An 18,644-nucleotide genomic window follows, 5' to 3' on the forward strand; every position below is an offset into this window, starting at 1 on the left:
ACGGGGGGCTGGCGGGGCCGTACGACTCGTACCCCAGGCACCAGTGTACCCGGGGTAGGGGTCGTACACAGTTCGCTCCGTACGGGATGTTTTCCATACACTTGTGTATTCGGAACGCTGGTACGGATCGGACTTGTGCGCTCGGACTTCAGTTTTACGACTCGTACGTAAAACTGTCCGGGGACGTCTCGTAGACTTTTCCAGAGGCGATTCGTATGTATTTTTCCCTTACGAATCGTACTTCACCGTTTGTACGGTACTTGTACGATTCGTACGTAAAAAACTACGGATACGAGTCGTACGGGGAAAAAAAATACAGGATCGGAATCGGCCCCTAAGTGGGGTCAAATGAGAATCCTGGAAATTATGACCCTTGGCGCAACTACAGAACAGAGCCACATTGGTCGAGCAAAACCCCACACACCAACAAAACGATAGGATTTCATCTTTATGTGGCAAAAGTTTCAAAAGAGTAAAAAGGCCTGATGCCTAATTAATTGGGTCACCCCTCTACTTAGTGATGCTAGTCAGTCTCAATTTGACTGTTATACTCAGCTTTTACCCACTTACAGTACGTTTTGGATACTACAATTTCACAAGAGCCCACATGAAGATGAGTTTTCATTCACCAAATATTTGGGCCATAGTGGAATCAATAACAAGCCATTAAAGTCCCTCTAAACCTTTGTCAAACCATTGAACCGACCAATCACTGACTGGCATGACTATTTCCTAATGCTCTCTAACAACCCTAATGCTGCAGTCTGTGCTTTCTCACAAAGTCAGAACATTCATCCAGCGAAGTAACAAGGGCAGTGACTTTATGACCAAGTCCCATGCTTTTCCTTGCCGCAGGCTCCTTCATCAAAGTGTGTTTTTCAGATTTATGTTTTGAAAAGCTTGTGGTTTTTATTAATAATAAGGCAGCTTACATGGCAATACCGGCTGTATTTTTTCTTTCCCTGGAGGACATTTTTTCTCTTTTTCCTTTTTTTACTTCAGACACCTGGCAAACACAAAAGAAGCGGCCAATCATCCCAGGCCTGAAAAAACCTCTGCAAACCTTCATGCGGTCTGCATGAAACTTCAATAAGCACAATCACCACATTAGCCCCGTATTGCAGACTGTCAGTTGGGGCTTTAGGTGGGCCGGGTCCTGCCGGTGCTTAGCACTGGCAGTTCTAAAAAGCAGGTGCTGAGACGGGTGCCTATTGGGCTCTCCATTTCGGCCTTCATCCTCAGGGTGAAAAAAAATCTTCCTTCTGCAGCAGTTCCACCCTTCACTGCCTTTCAGGTAATGTCAAAGAGACTCTTAGTTCTTTCCCAGACTCATGATTTCAGAACTGAAGCATTTTCAATGTTATTTACAACAAAGCCATAGTTGTTGCCTATTCATCTTATGCAACGAACAACCATTGGCAAAGCCAATGGTACAGGCTTTTTGTAGGTGTAATGTACTTGTATTATAAATCTAGATGCAATGACAGAAACACAAAAATACCAGTTGGGCGGCACACTATGGCAAGCACAGATTTTTAGCTTAGTGTTTATAAGCCACACCCTTAATTACATCTGCCACGCCCCGTTTAGAGACCCCTCCCCCAAGTTTTTTCATCCCACTTACAGCCCTGCTGTCAGCATAGCTCACCTGGCATGACAGTCTTATCACAGCTCACACATTTGGAGGAGAACTCGCTGCAGTAGCAGTCATTGCAGAGAAGTTCTTCGTCTTGGCAAGTGAAGGGCTCGTCTGCCAGAGAGCGGTCGCAGCGGAAGCACCGGAAGCAGTGCTCGTGGTAATGGCGATCCTCGTAGTACAGTTCCTACCAGACGCGAAAACAGGGAAAGATTGTTAGTTGGGTAAAAAGAACAATCAAGGTCTTTCATACTGGAAAAAGCCTCATATTTGCGGCAATGACATCAGCAAAATTCAATGCTTGTAACACTACCCACGTTAATCAGAATTATTGCAAAGACGTGCATAGGTGGAAAGACCACAATCTGCACACCAGAGGAATGTTTTGGTCTCAACTTCCCTTAGATTTAACTACTAACATATGCTAGAGGGCGATACAGTAGCCTGCCCAAGATCAAACAATGTTTTATTGGGGTCACTAACTTGGGCCATAAAGCACACGTTTACCTTCCTTGACCACCAAACCTCTCCTATACAATGCAAAACGAAATCAAATGTTCATCTGAAGAGAAGGGTAGAGCTGTAAAGAAGTAGAGGAGGCAGGCGCAGGATGCGGAAACTCGCAAAAGGTATACAGCACTTTTGTATTGTTAAATCAAAAGAGAGGAGGAGCAACAGAAAAGTGACAAAGGTGGCAGAACAGAACGCAACAGAGGGTTTTACATTTCCTAAAACTTTACAGAAGAAAGAAAAAAAATCAATGTCAACTGGAAAGAAATAGGAAGAATAGTTTAGTGGGAATCCAAGATGGAGACGATGTACAAGATGGCTGGCTACTCAAGGAGGCAACAGGACATGAAATCATTCTAAACAGATTAAATGTCACAAGCAAACACATCTGTCTGTTCGTGTGTGGTTTGATTTTTCTAAGCAGTACGAGAAGAAAACCTCACAATATTTCCATATTTAATGAAAAGCCAATAGCGAATCACCGTCCAATTTTTGCACCAGACTGTCCCTTCAATGCCTTAGTGATGCTATGACGACTCTTTGTGGGGGTGGACCGTGCATCCACTGTTCAAATACTCCAGCCCTTAAACACTATGCTTTTTTTTAAAAAGTTACCTCACTTGTTTTTTTACAGGGCCAAACCTGTCACCATATGCAACGTCGGGGTTGTGGAGGGGTTCAAAATGTGTTTGGTCTATTTAGACTTGCTTATCACGAACTAGACAAAGACTACGTACATCAGTTTATATTGTAGGACTTGGTTAAGCAATGTCATTTTCTAATCCTTCACTCCTCTCTCAGTCCATCATTTTCAACATTCAAGGAAGGCTTTGGGTGTTCAATAATGCAAATGTTCAACAACATCCCTGACACCTGTACTTAAGGGACGTTTAATGTTATTTCCAAGCCACCTGCACTGTGAAGAAGGCACATAACTCTACTCTTACACCAAGGGTGATCTCCACTGGTGCCCAACATTGGCTAAAGAGAGATGGCCCATGCCTGATTTCCACATGCAAAAAAATGTTGAAATAATTCATTCAAATGTGAATCATTTTAGTAGATCTCAGTTATCCTGAAAATATGGCATGGTCTTGCCCTCCTTAAAAATCACAGGTTACTGCTCATGTGCTGCCAACTTCACACACACAACAGTTAAGTTTCACAGAAACATCCAGATGCAGAATTTGATTTCATTCTTCCTGTTTTTACCTTGTCAGATCCTGGGTCCCAATTTTGAACTTTTTAAAAGTATTTTTTCATAAGACCGGTGTGCATGCAAGATAGAAATTGTATTACAAGGCTAAGGCAGCATTAAACCGTTCTTAAATTGAATCATACAAACATTTTCACTTCCTTAAGCAATAACAATTGTCTCCCCGTCAGTGTTATCACCATTGCAAGAAAGACCGTGGAACGGAGGTATCTCCATCATAGGGACCTCAACAAAATACTATTAACTAAAAGAAATAATAATACTTTGCAATGTAAATGGCAAGTCGTATTATTATCTAATTTAATTGCACTCAATTATCAACCACAGAGTAATGAGCAGCTTAGTTGACCCTGCCAGATTAAAACGTGTGTGCCTAGACGTTAGCAGGAGCATTTAACTCAATGTTCAATTTCAATAATCTCGTTTGACCTTAAAAAGATCATAAAACCACAGGATAAAAAATACAACTATACATTTTAGATAAAAAACAAATGCCTAAAAAACCCTTAAAATCAAATCGATCCATCACATAAAACATGTTGAATTTAAAAAGAATATAAGCATAGCCCCTAAATGTCACACCTACCCAGCTTACTCCCCTCCATTGATTTTCTACTAAAGAAGGCCATCTTGAGATAACAGGACACGCTTTAAAAAATATCAGGGCTGTTTAACATTTGAAGAAAGATTAAAACCAATCTACAGATCTGAAAGGCTAACTTTTTCAATATAGGTTTGTGACAAAGCTGAAAAAACGTACGATAAAAACTACAAAAGGACGTAAAGGAAAGTGTGGCAACGATTGTTCTGCCCTACCATTGCAAGGAAAAGGGGGCAGCAGATTGCACCACACATTAGTCCCATCAAAAAAATATTCTATACGCCAAACCATCCCCGGCCGAAAACCTAAAAAGGAGAGACCTCGCTCAGCGGGTTAACTCTACAGTAAGATACAGAACAGTATCACGGGTCGCCAAGGTGGAGTAATAATGGCAGATAGTATGTTTACAACTAGTATCCTAAATCCTCTGTGAAGTGCCTTCAGCAAACCTCTGCTTGATCACCCTTTTTTCAGTATTAGTGATTGAACCAGGGATACTAAACAGTTCAGGGAGACCCATAACGGCCAGATTTGTGGACTTAATTCAGCTAGGAAATGGAAAGCCCCTTATCCAGACTCAGACAGTCATTTATTATTGCCATGTTAAAACTTGCCTCATTATTAATCCACACACACTCATAGCAGGAGGGGTGCCAGTTTAATACTATATAAAATTTCCTCAAAATTCTGTTGGGTGTGGAGAATGAAGTTAGCACTTGAAGGCGGAAGGTTCAACAATCTCCTGCAAATTCTATTTTCTTCTAATTGTATGGCAGCAGCATTATGGCATCCCAATACCCCTGCTCCATATGTAGCTATGAGAACATATTGATTGTTATACACTTCAATAAATGGGGAAATTGTACCTGTGTCCACCAGGAATTACTTGAGTCAAACACCAGGATCAAGTAGCAGAAATTCCAAACTGCATTAAGAGGATTTTCGCTCAGTTTTAAAACTTTCAGTTATTTCTTACCGGGTCTTCATGCCATAATATGTGGTTTCCTAACATGTGTTTTCATGTCTAGGGTACACATAAATGATACAAAAGATTCCACCAGATCACGTAGTGCACACAGAGTTCTAGCCAACAAAACTGCGTCTTCAGCATATAATAAAGCTGGGACATCATAGTCGGCAATTTTCGGCACATCCCTGATCGAATTAGTTGAGACATTTTGATCAGTAATATATAGAATGAAAAGTATGAGTGCCAATACGCACCCGTGGTGCACCCCACTTGCTCATAGAAAGACATTAGAAAATTCACCTGACTGGTCGTATTGTACCCTGTCGCCCACATTTTCATGGAGAACAAGCAGGAAGTTGACTAATGCAACATCTACCCCTAATTTAATTTACATCAACCACAGCTTATTTCTGTTTAGGCAACCAAAGGCAGTTGACAAGTCCATGAAGGCCAGGTACAGTGGGCAGCTAGTATATTTACTCACTATTTAACTCAATTGGCCATCATGCATGAAATTGCTCCATGGCGCCTGTATTCCTCGTCAATGTGACAAATCATTTACCTTTTTTCAAAATATGCCGATTAGCAGCGAGTATATTTTTTGTGATAGAGCGCACCAGTATCGAAAATAGCACAATTCAATTTATCCGGAGCAGAGCTGCATCTACCAAACTCATTTCATGTATTTACGAGGAACAATCATCAGTGGCAATCAGTTCCCCGTTTCTAAAAGGAAAAACGCTCATAACTATTTCAATTCATGATGAGCTAGGATGGTTCCATTCCGAGTCTTGAAGCAGTTCTTTTGTCAGCTGCCAGGTGGTCAGCCTTGTAGCAGCTGAGGTTAGGGTGCCACCATTCAAGGCTTGAGAAGATGCCCATATAGCCTCCACTTCCCCGGCCACAAGGTGTAAAGGACCTGGACTACCACAAGGCAAACCATAACCTGTCATGGACAATACTATCATCTTGTGATTCCTTGTGCCTCTGGTGATTTATTCGGATATCACTCGCTGAACCCTCTTTAGGAAGATGTAGCTGATGTAGGAAGCAGAAATAGCTTTAGCTAAACGTTCCAATATATAGCTCATTTTGAAATAAAACATTACTGTGATGATTGGCCTGCAAGAAATAAAATTTACTTTACCAACAATTACATGAACAATTCTTTTAGATTATACACAGCAAAAGCGTCCTGCTCCAAAGTCTTTAAATTAATTAAGTGGAATGTGACTAAGGAGTTCTCTGCACAAACTAGACTCCTTATACATTGTGAAACATGGTCAAAAGGGCGTAGCCCTCCAACCCTTGCATCACTTTCTTCTATGCAGCACGAAAGTGACGTAAATAAAAGAAATCTTGATTGCTAATTCAGAGCGGTCTGGGATTTGTCACATTTACCCTCGCATCATGGCCAATCAGCTCCTTGCATTCATCACAGGTGTTGGCAAAATGGCTGTCATAGCAGGGGATGCAGTAAGGGCCTTCTTCCATCTGAATGTACTTCCTCCCATACAAGGACTCTTTGCAGTTGTCGCAGTCAAAAGGCTCGCTCATGGCTCTGGCGTCTTTGTCCTGTACCTCTGTAAAAAGCACAATGGCATAAGAAGACTGATCCCATATATATTAGTTCTTGAATGCTTCTCATAAGAAGGTCTAGGTCACAACAACATTTTCTAAATGAGACAAATATGTCCATGGAGCCTATTTAAACGAGAGAGGGAGAGAGAGAGAGAGAACACAATGTGTATATAGAGCTTATATATACACACACAAATATACACACAAAACATTACTATAAATATTTTCATCTAAATGATTAATGGGTATGTGTACAAGTATCTAAAAAGCAACTGAATGCAATGGTTAGATCTGACAAATACATATTGGTTTTGAGATCAAGAGCAGACAATCAAGTAAAAATACCGTATTTTATATAGAAAGGATTTAGTATTTTTTTTCCAAATATCCGTAAACAATCAATTAATACATGAGGAAAGGTGTATTTGGCATTCAGTAAACAGGGACCATACCCCTCATTCATATGCATCACACCGCAGAATTTGGGAATTCAAAAGATAAGGTTGCAACCTAAACTTTAATACTCTTGACTACAATCTCAGACTGAGTAATTTATATACATATTGAAATGTATCACTTCTTCCCAACCTTCCTATAGTGAGTGTTACTGAAGGTTTGTGTAACAGATACTCTGTCAGCTTTTGAAATTGTAAAATAAGCAGATGTTAATACTAATGGGGGAGGGGGGGCAAGGCTAGCACGAAGCATTACTCATCTTCTTATGCATGTCTTTATGCATCGTAGTAATTTTCATTAAAGACAACGCCCAGCTTCTTTCACTGCTTACTGCCTCCTTCCAACACACATAAAATATTTTATTTGCATTTTCTCATTGTGCCAACTTAAAAAAAAAAAAAAATTCCAACATATGTACACCACCTAACATGCTTACCCTGGGAAGCAGTTCATTTCTGCTCCTCCATGTTCTCCCTATTGTTTCCATTGAACTCACACTCATCGAGACACCCGACCAGATTTTTCACAAATTCTACTATGCCCACATCACAGTTGATTCAAGGAACAAACACATGGGGCACTATGCTCCGGAACGCTCAGCTCTATTGTTGTGCCTTCCAGGTATACACAGATATAATGGTTTGTCATGGCTGGGACCCAAAATAAACTCTAATATGGCCCGAAGTTAGAAGACAGATTATATCTAGTTGCGTACTCATCCATATACATTTTTCCCACCGGAAGGCATTTGTTGTCATTCAACAGCCTAGGTATTTATCCCTACCATCTAAAGTTTTGTTTGGACAACGCAATCTCAAAATAAAGGGCTATGCTTTAATGAGAATGGAACACTTCTACCAAATGGCACCCTGTCATCAGAACAACTTTAAATGCGCACGTCAGAAACGTGTCGCCGATGCTGCACAGTATTAGAGAAAGCACTGGCACAAGCCTATAGGTCAAAATAGGTCAAAAAGTTTAAACCTATTGTCCTTGCCAATGCTTCGTTTAATAAGCATCCTACTGGATCACGTCAATCCTATGTGGCAACATGCAGCCTTGGTAGGGGTGAGTTGTGGGTGAAGTGCCCTCACAAAGATAAGCACTCGAAGACAACAATGTACCACATTAACTTCCAGCTTGTCTTGATCCCAGCCAACTTGAGTAAGCTAAAATGTGATAAATCAGTGGTAATCCGAGTGAGCTCAATAAGATTTATGAACATCACTGGTCATTTAACCACAGGCTTGCCGATTTAAGTACGTGCTTACATTTATATTCAGGCACATGCAACTCTGCTGGAAAATAGGTCTGAGTCATTTAAGCCCTGTCTATGAATGATCCAGCCAAGCACACTTTATGGGAAACTCTAATGCACCTCGCACTCTATTAACTAGCACAGTCACCACTGACTGCACATGATCAGGTATCACTGACGCGTTCATCTGGGGCGTGACCGTACAGGAAGTTATCATTGCATCCCTTGTGCAATAAAAGCGAATTCAGACGCCAGGTGCCAACGCGTTCAAATGAGAAATCCATATCTGGACGCTTTCCTTCCCGTCCTTATTGTGAGTAAGTAATTCAGGAAACCACCATGTAATCATTGCCGTTCAGCCAAAGGGAGATTTGTTTTTAAGCCAACAAGCACGAGCTGGGGAAGTCTTGAGTTAGACATAAGTTACATGAATGTTGCATCGGCGACTGACCGCCATAGAGAAATCACTACATCCACCTACCGATACGCTGTCTACTTTGTAAGTAATGCACATAAGAAGAGCTCTGTTGATCCTATACCTACCTCTCATCCTAAACCTAAAACATACCATACTCCTGGCACACACACTCCTTCTAATCCTACTCATACCCCCTACACTACCCTAACCTTAACTCTAAGCCCTAAATTAAGCCTAACCGTACCCCTAGCCCTACGCTTATCCTTAGAAACTACTTTAGGCATAAGACTAACACCCACACTCCTTCTAACCTGCTCCTGCCTTTTACACTACATTTACTCTAAGTCCAAAACTGAACCAACCTACCCATTTTCCAAATATAATCATAGATCTTACACTAACCTTAGGCGGAGACCTACACCACTTCTTACCCCAATCCTATCTGTGCTAATGTAATTGTGTCTTAAGGAATGGTACGTCGATGTAGTGGATTTGATGGAGTAATGGAACACTCCTATGATACTGGTATTACACCCTCACAGCGTCATTTACAAAAACAGTTATTGGATTGGTTTACCAGGAAGAGTACACTGGGGCATCAGTCAAACAATCCAACCCTGGAGAAAATTATAAAAGGAACAAGAGATCTGCAGCCCCTACGTTTCATAGCAGAGTCAGAATGATCAGACCAACAGAACCTTCCAGACAGTAGGACATAGATCCAATATTTTTCTTGCCACTTTTGAAGCACAAACTAGGGTTTTACGCACCATGGGTTTGCATATCAGAGCCTACTGCATGCGCCCAACTAATGAGGTCCCAGTTCCATTGCTTAATTTGAGAAGGTAATTGCAGGTGGTGTCCATCTGCACTCATTTTTGTGACCAGCTCTTATATTTCCTAATCAGAATATGACCCAGTGCAAGACCGAGGAAAACACAAAAGTGGAAAATAGGGAGGAAGAGAAAGACTGAAATACGGGATAAAAAAATCTGAAAGAGTGATATAAAAGGACAGGGAGTGCATGGTGTGGATGAAAGAGGCATAAGGAGGAATCAAGACTATGCAGCCTTAGTATTCTCCACCCCTGAAATTAGTTTGGGCCACCCATGAGCTTATGAGACAATTTTTGAGCCCCGGCACTTATATTTTTACAAATTGAGCACGGATTTCTTCCATTGACTAGAGACTGCAAACCAAAATTCTTCAAACTTTTTCATGCAACCCCCCCCATGTAAAAAAGAAAATGTAATCAGGCCCGCCCCTTCGAATTACAAACATTTTTTTCACAATTATTCTTTACAGTAGGCAACTCTACCCATATTTAACCATTTAACACTGAGTTATGTTCACTTGTTCCTTAGAAAATGCAATCAAATACATAACTGAAAACAGGATATAGGCAGCCTGGTCTTCCCAAAGTGTAAGAGCATTCACAGTGTGATCTTTATCAGAAATGGGGGTGGTGGGGCTTTTGGGGGATATTTGGACTCACCTACCGCCTGACAACAACTCCTATCCAGACCATGAGTGACAATCACTACTGCAAAAATCGGCATTTGTCCTTAATACGTATAAATATTTGAATCTAAAGTGATTTTAATGACAAACGTTGAGTGTAACAAAACCGGTATTTAGCTATAGGAACCAGGTAGTATAAACCACTAAGGGTGGTAAACCACAGTTCCCCTGTAAACAGTTCTGCATGTTTACAGAGTAGTACTGACAGAAGAGAAACATATCAAGCAGAAATAACTCACGTACTTTTTTTTTTTTTTTTGTCTACATTGTGATATCGCAGTCCTCGATGTAGCTTGATAAAACAAAGCTAAATGTACCATGGTGCGGAGATAAAAAGAAGACTGCATATATTATTTCTGCCCATCCAAAAGACCTTGAAATCATGAAGCTCTCATTTTAATTGGTTCCTGTCCAAGACAATCCCATACTAGACCAAAGCAACTCCAAAAACTGAATGAGTCACACAAGATTAGATGGGATGTTTATGAATCCTACACAAAACCATCAGGAGGCCAAGACTTGCGACCTCCTCAAGAGTTCCAGCCAACCAGGGACTGCCATGGATAACAACTGTGGCCCCCCTGGGATAAGGGGCGGATGAGGATATGCACGTACTCATACTCTTAGCTTCCACATGCTACAATTACCTCGAGACCTCTTTATCAAGCCAACAACTAAATAGAACCAATGAGAAAAGTGAACAGAAGACGCCATAGTGAACAAAAAAAATCAATACTCCTCAATAGTGGGGAGAAAAAAGAAATGCCTTTAAAAAGCGATAAACTACCAAAACTATATTTAATTGATATGCAATAGATTTAGATTTCTGTACACACATGGAGTTATGAACTGACCCAAAAAAATGCAAACTATACAACAAAAGCCTTAACTAAACTAACTGATCCATATTGAGTTACGCAAGTATCCAAAAAGAGCACTTACTGTTTCTAAGGAGTAAGCAAGAAAAAGGCAACTGGGACAATAGTAAGGCATTTTGTTGGGAAAATAACGCTGCAGTGCGTGCTTATCAATATATTGCAATGTTTTTTTAGCGGCTTTGAAGAGGTAGCTGAAGAGACGTTGCAGACAAGGCGGTGCCTCGTGTATTATTTAAAATCAGGAAGCACCGGCAGAGGAAGAGGCCGTCCAAAAATACACATTCCAAAGCTGTGCCTGCGGTTTCTTGGTTCAAAGAGATTATAGCAGATGGACTGTTGCAATCACAGCTTCCTGTCGACTCCTTTGCTATTTTGGTTTCTCGGGTTTCCTCTTTTTGTAATATTTAGGAGGAAGAGGTGCTTTTTGGGGCTCCGAAGCCCAATAAATCCTATGTGCAACTGGTCAGAAATATTGCTCTATTTAGTAGATAAAGTGATAGATAGTATGCTTGAATTAATTCAGCCACTAGTAATTATTTGGAGCTGCATTCCAATACATTGTTTTTTGCCCACAAGCCCACAGACCAGCCATATGCAAATCATCCTAAGCCCCGCTCCAATAGGAAAATTTCAGCTAGAACAGTCAAGCCAGTTAAGGCTGAACAACGCAAGCAACCAAGACGGATTTTCGCCTATTTGGGTATCACCGGTGACAGACAGCGTGAGTTCAATGGAAGTCAGCATGCCACCATGACTGGGCATTCCTGTCACACTTAATGTTCTTTACTTAGAGAAACAACTGGTCATTGCATTATTTACACTACTCTGTAAATAACCCTACGATTGCTTGTACATGAAGGGGATATGAAACTCATAAAAAGATGTCACAACACTTACATATTTTGTGGAAAACTACAAATAAATAAATGTGTTTCTTGTCACATTCTCTGGCTGATGGCCACTGTTAACAGGTGCTTCATGCCTTCCTCTCCCTAAACCCTTTCAAACATGGAGGTTAATACTACAACTCCCCTTTAAGTATTTATGCCTGGGCAATATAGGTTTGTTGACATGGAAATTACCGTGGCATTTTTAACCTCAAAATCATTGATTATTTGCACATTTAGTTTGTGTTGGCACAATGCCCACTTGCGTGTAAAATACCTACATGTCCCCACTATAAGAGGCTGCCAATAAATATCGCCAGGGATGCATAAAGGTTCTGTAGGTGGTGCTTATTAATGTACAATGGTGACCCAAAGACAGCAAGGAATTATCAAGATGTCTTTTTATTCACTTAACTTATTTTGAATATTGACACTGGGAGTGCTGTGCAAAACTAGAAATCGGTATCTGAAATAGATTGAGCCCCCCATGCATTGGAGACTTCAACTTCTAGAAGGAGCGGGATAGAGAAGTGACTTCCACCAATCTCTCCTTGGCAATGTCCCAGAAATAATTCCCACCAATAGAGCAGTTATGTGAGACACATGGACAGAGTAACAGAGCTTGCCACATTTATGTACCGCTTCAGAGCGTGGCAGAGTCATGATGCTCTCCAATGTGTATTGAGATTCTGGAAGCCCTTTTTGGAGCCCAAGGCTGAAAAGGAGTGCTGGCGTGGGCGTAGCTAAGTCAGTGAGAATCAGGGACTGAGGGGTTTGAAATCTCCCAAATTTCCCGACTGAAATAGCAGTGGACTGCAGAGTGGAGGGGTGAGATGACCAAGGTTTGAGAGTGACCGTTTCCATGAGGAACAGGGTCAGTACTGGTTTGCATTAGGAAGTTCAAGTATTAAAAAGTGCGCTCATGTGTGATAATAAAGTAAAAGGAGGTTCTGTGAAATAAAATATATTCCTGGGATCACATAATTTGGGCAACAAGGGAAGGCGGTATTCATTCCAGGTTATTTGAATTCGTATTTTGAAATTTGGCCACCAGAAGGTTATTTCTGTCACTTTCTCTCTCTCTACATCAAAGTTCACTCTGCTGCCGCCTTTTATTCTCCACTCATGTCCAGAAAAATCGAACTCATTGCCCCCAGATCAAACAACCACCGCAAGACTGAATTTATTTGTGGGATGTCAGATCCCAAACACACCCACTGAAGGTACGCACCTGAGTTCTGTTTGCACACTGACCATTACAGGAGGTGTTGTTTGAGGTTCCTTTAAGTTTGGAGACGTGCTCTAAACATGGAGTGCTGACACCACTGTGCTTAAGCACAAGGTAGTGTGGAACAGTGTCAGAATAGCTCTGTGCATGCTCATACCTACTTATTTGGTGTTAATTATGACAAAGTAGTTATAAATGTGTCCAAACCTTCTGATGGACTAGCTCCCAGTGCCCTTGGAGATATAATCCACCAGCCGCAATACAGGAACCTTCACAAACCCTAAAGTGGAAGCCATTTGAGGGGATTCGGCTCACCGAGAGTGCAGCATGTGCTCTGTTACGTGTGGTACTACAAGCAATTGGTGCAGTATAGCAAGGAGACAATAAATGGCAAAAGAACTAAATGAAAAATAAATATAGCTATCCTAGAGTATTGTGTATCCCAAGAGCATTGCACAGCTGGCTCTATGATTCACACAGAAACAAGTACTGAAGGATTGGCGAGCTGGTACAATAAACACATGAACTGTAGAAATGAACAAATGGAGGCTGCGAACATGCAAGTGTTGGACTTCCAAGAACCAACTGAAGTTAACCACTGAAGAACTTTGTGACGAAGATCTGAACCCAGTATGTACTATTAACGAAACATTTCTGACTTGCTTTAAGTCAGAAGTGAATTTTGACATTGGTGGCTCTCCATAAGAAAAACCAATACACTTAAATCTGTGATCTCTATCCTTATTCCCAGTAGAGCAGAACAAGAGAGTGCCATAGAAAAAGCAAAGACCTTTGGACAACAAATGGCCAGGCTTTGGTTTGGCACTTGGTAAAAACCAGCAAGGTCAATATGTCTGGCCTGGATAAACACATTTTTAAAAGGCTGCTACAGTTTATGTATACAATGCATCTATAAGATAAAGAATTTAATATGTGATAATTCGGTGTGGTTTTGAGATGTAAATTGCCCCTCGTGCACTGTAATGTAAGAGTAGCAAAGGAGGTCGAATGATAAACCAACCACAGGCAATCGCATGAGGTGAGAGGGTAATGCTCTTAAAGGGCAAAATCAAAAGCCACTCTATGTATACGGTAAAGAATTGTTAACTGAGAAAATGCAGCCAAATGTGCTGTTAAGCCAGATCGAAAAACCTAGGAAAAAAAGAAAAGATATATATATATATATATATATATATATATATTTTGGGGACCTTGAGTATGCAGCACCCATCAGGGTAGAATTACCGCACTACATATCCCACAACACCTTGGGGGACTGTTCATTGGAGCAGAGTTGGCCTATTGGAAGGCAGTTTATTGTTTAAATAAAGGTGTGGTTAGAAACGCTGTGTACTCTTTGGAACCGACCTATGAAGAAGGAATCTATCCGAAACACGTCAGGCTACATCTCGGCTTGGGTGTGGTGATTTGGGGAATGTGCTGCAGCCTGAGTGGGTCCTCGCCTGTGGGCAACTTTCGAGATATATATATATATATATATATATATATATATTCACTTAAAAAACCATAGGTTTCACACAGGTTATAGTTAGGTGGACATTTCACTCGTAAAAAACCAATGAAATTCCCCCATTATAGTTAGTTCAGATAACTATAACTCGCGCGCCCGCAATCCACTGCTCATGACATGGTCAGTGGCATCACTCATGACATCACTGATGACATCATCCTTGTGATAGAGTGGCGGTCGCGCGACTTATAGTTATCTGAACTAACTATAACGGGGGAATTTCATTGGCTTTTTACGAGTGAAATGTCCACCTAACTATAACCTGTGTGAAACCTATGGTTTTTTAAGTGAATTTGCAAGGTTTTTTAAATGCTAATTCCTAACTATAACGTGTGTGAAACCTATGGTTTTTTTCAGTGAATTTGTACGGTTTTTTAAATGCTAAGTTATATACTTATTAATATATATATATTTTTTTTAAGGTATTTCACCGTGCGCGCGTATAGATATGTATATGCTTTTAAATGCTATTTTCTCAGGAAATACTGAACAGATTGACACCAGACCTGCAAAAGGCACTTCCCTGACCTGAGGACTACCTCTCTGCCAAATTTCAAGTAATTCTGTTCAGCCGTTCGGGCTGTACCTTCGACTAAAGGTCCTATGGAAAAATGCATGGGGAAAACGCGTTTTGGGACCCCCCTTTTTTCTCGGCCCCCGCTTGACGAATCACTTAGAGACTTTCAGGGTAGGAGCTGAGCGGAGCGCCCCATTAGTTTTGATAATTTCCCGAAGATTCGTCAACCGGCGCCAAAGTTATTCAAAATAGAATTTTGAGATTTCCTATGGAAACACGGTCCTAACTATAACTATCTACTGGCGACCGCCAGTAGATAATATATATATATATATATTCATATATCCATTCACAGAGACAAAGGCCATGCATACTTTGATGGAGAACATTGGGGGGTGGAAACTGGGACAGTGACACCAATACATCAAAGTACTCCCTGGAAAACGTGAATATCAACCTTGTAATGGCAAAGCTCTGTGTATGGGTCCTCATTTCTAGCTGGTAGCACCAGGAAGGAGTGATGCTCGGTAGGTGAAGTATTGGGTGTTTGGACTCAGTTTTCTCTCTACTTCTATCCCCCTTTTGACGCTTGCTAACGAATGTGAACTCATTAACAATTGAAAAGTGTTAGAATCATTTTTTTTATGGAGAGGAATGCATCTTGTTTGCAGTTATATTTAGACCCTACTATTACAGAAACTGTGCACTGCTGCCAAAAAAGGGCAAATACATTTGCATCATTTTTGCAGATTATATACAATATGGCGCACACACTTATTTTCCAAATCCAATTTTTAATAAAGATTTTTTCAGAAGGGCAAAAATCAAGAAAGTATATTGTGAAACCATATGCAACATATGTATTGCTTGCAAATCATTTCAAATGAGGTTTTAACAAATACTTGCTGTCCAAGAACTACACTTTTTGATATTTAAAAAGCTTTTGATTTTTTTTATTAAAAAGCATTCTGATTTTTCAGTGTTAAGGCTACCAATGTAATTACAATTGTAAAATATATCTTATTCATGGTGCCAATTCACCAAAGTGCCAGAGGTAGCAGAAGTGGTCACTCCTACTAACGACATCACAGGAATGACCCTTTGTCCCACCCTTAGCTCCTCCACTGCCTCTTACTTGCTGTTGAGATGGTAGGGGAGGGCAAGGAGGGTAAACTAAAAAATGTAAAGTCCTGATATTTATGTCTGCAAAGGCAGCGCAAAGCCAGCTCTAGCAGGTGCTGCAAATGATGTCTTCTAATTAATTTTATCTCAGCCAAAAACCTGTCCAGCACATTTGAAAAGTTGGGAAAAGCATTTTCTCCACGTGGTAGTGTGAAAACAGGGCAAAAATCGTGTGAAATTGGTTGGATAAGTTTATGGTGCAAATATATTTTGCTCCATTCTAATTACGCAAGCAGCAAAAATGGTACAAGTAGAGTTTCCCTCAATTTCTGCCCCTGTACAAAGTTTCTGTAATGCGATCGGTGGTGTGATTTCTTGGCAATGCATTTAAAAGCTCTGAAACTAAAGGCTGAAAAAATACCATTCAAACATTTAACTATCTAATTCTAAAATAATAATATCCTGTGTGGAAAGAGCTGTGGCGAACTGCAGTTTACTAGGGGTGGGCGGAATTTGCGAAAGCGACTTTCGCAAATTATCGCGAAAATGTTTAAAATCTCTGCAAACACGCGGAAATATCGCGAAGATGCAGAAGTTTTTTTCCCGCCCGTTCGCGGTATTTTCTGCGTGTTCGCGGCTCGCCAACTTACCCATGCGGTTGCTTGCGGGCCATCTTGTATTAACTCTTCTCGCGGTGCATGATCGCGAGAAGAAAGACGTGATCGCGCGACGCATGACGTTACTGCGGGCGCGAACTGTCGCGAGACAGCGCAAATGGCTACCAACAATCCGACATCTCGTGGAGAACGCGACCGGATCGTGAAAACTTGTCGGCGAACGCGGGGATTCAGGTAAGGCGATCGCGCGCGCGCGAGAATGTATTATCTTACAGCGCGAGCAAGAACCAAATTATCGCCAAGCTGCGGAATGCGGAAATTTTGACATTTTCGCGCTCTCCGCGGAACGCGAAAATGTCAAATTATCGCAATTTCCGCGAGCGGAACGGAAATTTAGCCCAGGCCTACAGTTTACCCGAAAAAAGAAGCTAGGGTCACAATTTGGTATCCGTATGTTTAATGTTTTATAACCGCAACAGATGGAATGCTGCCCCTAACAATAATTCAACATTGATAACCCAGCCTGGCAAGACAAAAAATAGAAAGTAATTAGCCAGGTATGCACATCTGAAAGCTCCGTTTGTCCCGCTGCAAGCGACTGGTCATGAAACGTTAATTTCTCTGACAGAGAAGGGCTCTTTGCTTTTTAACAGGCCGGAGTATGACAGAGGAAGAAAAACAAGTTACTGTTTATCGCAGCTTGGGGAACAATGAATTTTCTATGCCACGAGCGTTGTCCACGTGCCAAACCAAACTGCCTCTGAACAACGAAGAGCACGGGGAAGAAAAAAACGACTGCACGAGCAGGATATTAAAATAAAACGGGCGGAATTTGCTACCGAACTGTGGACCGCTGGGAGATCTTCTTACCTGAAGGCAAAATGGCTGACCAGGTAATCAGAAGGAAGCTTCCAAGTAAATTTGGCCAGCAAAAGGCCTGTTTCTCTGACTAGACCAAGCCTACGCGAGACCCTGCTTCCGCCCTTTCATAGGCTGCTGGAAATGTCTCACTACAGAGGTCATTCATGAGGGAGGTATGGAATATCATTTTTTCTAACAACCAGATGGGGGTAAATGGGACTCTCGCAATGAAAAATGTATTGCAAACGTTTAGATTTTCACAAGTAAGCCTCTTTCCGTAGTACACGGAAAACATGTAGTCCTAGTGGGCGTCATACACTCTACTCGAGAAAAAAACTACGCAACACTCTCCAGCCCGGCCATTAGGTGGGTCTTGCGGGGCCTGCTAGACGTGGCAGGTTTTCTAAAACTGATCATTGAAAGTTGTGATAACGACGATCAACACCGTAAGTGGGAAAGCAGTTTCATCTTAGGATGTCCCCAGCAGCGGAGGCAGTGGCCAACAAGGACGATGGCCACAATTCAACTGCCGAGGAACTCAAAAAATACATTCTAACAAGCATTTACAATGCAATGGTCTCGGCATTGTTAAAGTTAGAGCTATTGGCATTGCTCATGACATTATTTTTGTTTATGTTTTTAAAACATTTAAAGAAACTGCATTGTTATTTACAATGTCAAATAGCTTAATCTCTCTCAAATGCGAGACCTATTGCATTTGCACCCACCCACAGAGCCACACGCACAAAGCCACCCACACACAGAGCCACCCACACAGAGCCACCTACACAGAGCTATTCACATAGAGCAACCCACACACAAATAGAGCCACTCAC

General features: G+C 41.3%; 1 protein-coding gene across 1 annotated transcript in view; it reads right to left on the reverse strand.

Moving 5' to 3' along the window:
• FHL3 (four and a half LIM domains 3) overlaps window positions 1-18,644 on the reverse strand; it is a 242,241-nt gene that overhangs the window by 42,382 nt on the left and 181,215 nt on the right. Inside the window, exons 4-5 of the mRNA XM_085647873.1 lie at window positions 6,335-6,516; window positions 1,649-1,823 (exon numbers count right to left, since the gene is read on the reverse strand). Coding sequence (XP_085503999.1) covers window positions 1,649-1,823; window positions 6,335-6,490 — 331 coding nt within the window. The 5' untranslated portion in view covers window positions 6,491-6,516. The remainder of the gene's footprint in view (window positions 1-1,648; window positions 1,824-6,334; window positions 6,517-18,644) is intronic.

Source organism: Triturus cristatus, chromosome 3_2 (assembly GCF_964204655.1).
Source record: "Triturus cristatus chromosome 3_2, aTriCri1.1, whole genome shotgun sequence".
NCBI lineage: Eukaryota > Metazoa > Chordata > Amphibia > Caudata > Salamandridae > Triturus > Triturus cristatus.